General features: G+C 60.3%; 1 protein-coding gene across 1 annotated transcript in view; it reads left to right on the top strand.

The window, feature by feature from the left end:
* LOC108639466 overlaps positions 1-3,278 on the top strand; it is a 33,898-nt gene that overhangs the window by 4,525 nt on the left and 26,095 nt on the right. The window contains exons 11-15 of the mRNA XM_029959589.1: positions 1,867-1,981; positions 2,152-2,289; positions 2,540-2,716; positions 2,839-2,994; positions 3,154-3,255. Coding sequence (XP_029815449.1) covers positions 1,867-1,981; positions 2,152-2,289; positions 2,540-2,716; positions 2,839-2,994; positions 3,154-3,255 — 688 coding nt within the window. The remainder of the gene's footprint in view (positions 1-1,866; positions 1,982-2,151; positions 2,290-2,539; positions 2,717-2,838; positions 2,995-3,153; positions 3,256-3,278) is intronic.

The raw sequence follows: 3,278 nt of genomic DNA, 5'->3' as shown, positions 1-3,278 counted from the left end.
CTGCTCAGCCTGGCACCGCTGTCAGAGCTCTCCATGGCACATCCCGTTCTTCCCTGCCCTTTGTTCTCCTGCAGACAGTTAGCAACCTGATAGGACCTCCGTGTAGAGAAATGATCACCATGCTGACTAAAGGCACGGCAAAGCCTGACACCATGCTAACTCAGAGTCTGGCTTCTGCTCCCAGTATGGATTTCTTTGGGGAGAGAGTTGTGTCCCGTCGAGATGAAGTAAGCAGCCTGCGGCCAGGACTTGAGCCCCCCCGAGCTTCTGTATCCCACTCAAGCTGGGCCCCCTCAGCCTTTGAGGCCAGCACAGTGGTGGGAAGGGAAGCACTTGTCGGGGGAAGCTGGGTAAGTTGCTTGGTCTGGCAGCTCTCCAGCTCTCTGCTGTGCCTCCTCCAGGTGCCGGCCCTTGTGAGGAAAATGCACCAGAGTCTCTCCTCCAACACACCTCCAGATGACAGGCTGTTTATCAACATTCTGAGGCTGACTGATATGTACCCTGCTGATGTTGTGTTCACCCTCCTGCGCTGTGCCCCATCATGTGACAGGTACAGGTCCCCGGGGCCTTCAGGGCTTGGGGCTTAGCAGCCTTTAGAGCCCATCACCCTGTCCATCCCGTCCCACGTGGTCTGCCAGAGGGACAGTGAGTTCTGGGACCCTCTGGTGCCTCTGTTTCCCAGCCCTGCCATGTCAACCCCCGATCCTGCTGCCATGGTCCCTCCCTGCTCCTCAAGGCACTTTGGCCGGCACCCCCCTGACACAGAACTCTGGCCCCACAGAGCTGCTGCAACCCTGTGGAAGACCATCGCCTCATCGGGAATGACAGTGGAGAAGGTGCTGCCAAAGCTGCTCCGTGTGATGGAGGACTGGCCACTGCACAGCACTTCCACCTCTGACGGGGACAAAACAGATGTCTTTGCCCTGGCTGTGAGTTTCTGGAACTGGCCTTTGTTCAGCCCCAGATTGCCTCTCTGGTGGTTCTCCATCCTCCCCCATCACCATGTCTCCTTGCCTCAGGCACTGGGCTGGAAATGTGGTTAGGGGCAGGTACAGGGGCAGCAGGCCAGGTGCTCCCCCTGTGTCTCCCCTGGCCTTTCCCTCCCACACTTGGGCCCTGCTGCATGGATATCTGGGCACTGAGAGCTGTCTCCGGCTGGTTTCCTTTTTGCAGGCAACCAGGGTGATTTGGGAGATCCTCCGCCTGCCCTGGTGCCCAGAGCCACTGGTGAAATATTCCCCCCCCCTCCTTGTGCATTTGCTCTTCCAAGTCTTCATCAGCACAAAGCAGATGCCGGAGGAGGTCAATGCCTTCTGGAGGGGATGCCGGGAGAAACGCGGCCTTCCCGCCAACCCCAACAGGTGCTCCATCCCACTCCTCCCATCCCTGCCATGTGCCAGGGGCTGGGGCCAGAGCTCTCAGCATGGCCTGGGCTTTGCTCTGCACACAGGTTTGCAGGGCAGACTGTGAAGGCACTGCTTCGCCGTCTACGGTGCCTACATTTGGTGATGGCAATGGAACGGAAGCGTGGCTGGGACACGCTCCTCAACACTGACACCCACCACTATGCAGTGGGTCTGCTGGCCAGGTGAGACCCCCTTGTCCCTGCTGCCCCTGTCATTGCTGCCCTCTGCACGGGGCACCCCACGCAGTGCCCGTGGTCGTGGGCCAGAGGGCCTTGTCACCCAGGGATGGCCGAGCAGAGTGGCAAAGGCTGGGAGAGGTGGGTGCACAGGAGGAGCCGCCTGCCAGAGTGCCCTCGTCCCCTGCCGGGGTGCTGGGGAAAGACCAGGCCTCTGGGAGTGAGTCCCAGGAGAGGTTTGCCCAGCCAGCTCAGGGTTGATGGTGCCTATTTCCCCCTGCCAGGGAGATGCGTCGTGCCTCGAGCCCCTTGTGTTCCCCGGTTGCCCTCTGCCTGCTGGGGCTGCTCACCAAGGAGAAGCCATGCTGGGAGCTTCCTGCCATGGCATTCCTTGTGGAGGTGAGCCTGATGGCGAGCGCTGCCTCACTGAGCTGCCTCCACCTCTCTGCCCTCTCGCAGCCGCAGCTGCCCAGGACGGTGCCGTGCCTTGTGCTGCTGCCTGGGCCCAGCCCTGTGCGGGTCTGGGCTCCTGCTGGCTGGGCACCTTGTCACTGCTCCGTGCCTTTCAGGTCCTGGTCTACCTGGACGTGACTGACTGCGGTGAAAGCATCCTGCAGCTCTTTTCAAAGCACCTACGGAGCGAATGCAAAGAGAGACGTCGCCTGGCACTCAGAGGCCTCGTGGTGCTGAGCAAGGATCCTGTGATGGTGAGGAGGGGGCAGGGACTGAAGCTGTGCTGGAATCCTGGGGCTGGGGAGTGCAGTCGCTTGGGCTTGGCTGGGCTTCGGGAGCTGTGGCAGCTGCTCCCAGCTCTGCTGCCTCCCGGCTCAGCTGCCCGAGTCCCTCGGGACAGGCCTTTGGCCTCTGGGCCCCGCAGCAGCACGTGGGGCTGCCCCACCGGAGTGGGGTTGGTGGTGCAGCCGTTCATGGCTTCACACAGCATTGTGTTCCACACAGGCTGACGGCATGCAGAGCCTGACACAAAGCCTCTTGGACATACTGGGAGATGCAGACGGAGAGCTGGTCGGGATGGCCCTCTCTGTATTCATCAATGAAATCCAGGACAGAGACATCCGAATCTCCACCCCCACTGCCCTGCGGCTGGCTGAAGTGCTCCAGCCACTCTTTGGCAATGTAAGGCTCTGTGCCCCCCACCACAGGTGCTGGGTGCTGCCAGGAAACTGTGGCCTGTGGACTTGCAGGCTTGTGCCCCGGTAGGCCTGGAACTGAGGTCTTTTCCTCTTAATTTCCATCAGGACAAAATCCACGTGCAGCTGCTCTCCATTCACCTCTTCCGAAAGGTGATGGAGTTGGGAGTGGATGAGGGAAAACAACCTCTGAAGACACATGTGATCCAGAGCCTGCTCCCACTCTTCTTCTACTGGCATGATGAGAACCAGCATGTGGCAGAGGTGAGGACTTTATAGGTTCTGATGTCCCAGTGGGAGAGGGCTGATCTGCCTCCTGCCCTGGCACCTTGAAGGCTCCAGCTTCCTCCTGGCGTTGGTCCAGGGACACAGGTCCTGTGCCCTGGGCTGCAGTGCCATGTCCTGCTCCCTGTTGCTCTGCAGGCCTCTGGGGAAGTGCTGATTCGTGCACTCAGGTTCCTGAAGAGAAGGGATCTAGAGCAGCTGGTCAAGAAGAAGCAACCATGGAGGTTCAGTGAGTGCCTGGTAAGGATGGCCTCAACATCCCC

Source organism: Manacus vitellinus, unplaced genomic scaffold, assembly GCF_001715985.3.
Source record: "Manacus vitellinus isolate BGI_N305 unplaced genomic scaffold, ASM171598v3 scaffold_20_pilon, whole genome shotgun sequence".
NCBI lineage: Eukaryota > Metazoa > Chordata > Aves > Passeriformes > Pipridae > Manacus > Manacus vitellinus.
The sequence above is the reverse complement of the archived record's forward strand: the minus strand, read 5'-3'. Positions and strand labels throughout refer to the sequence as shown.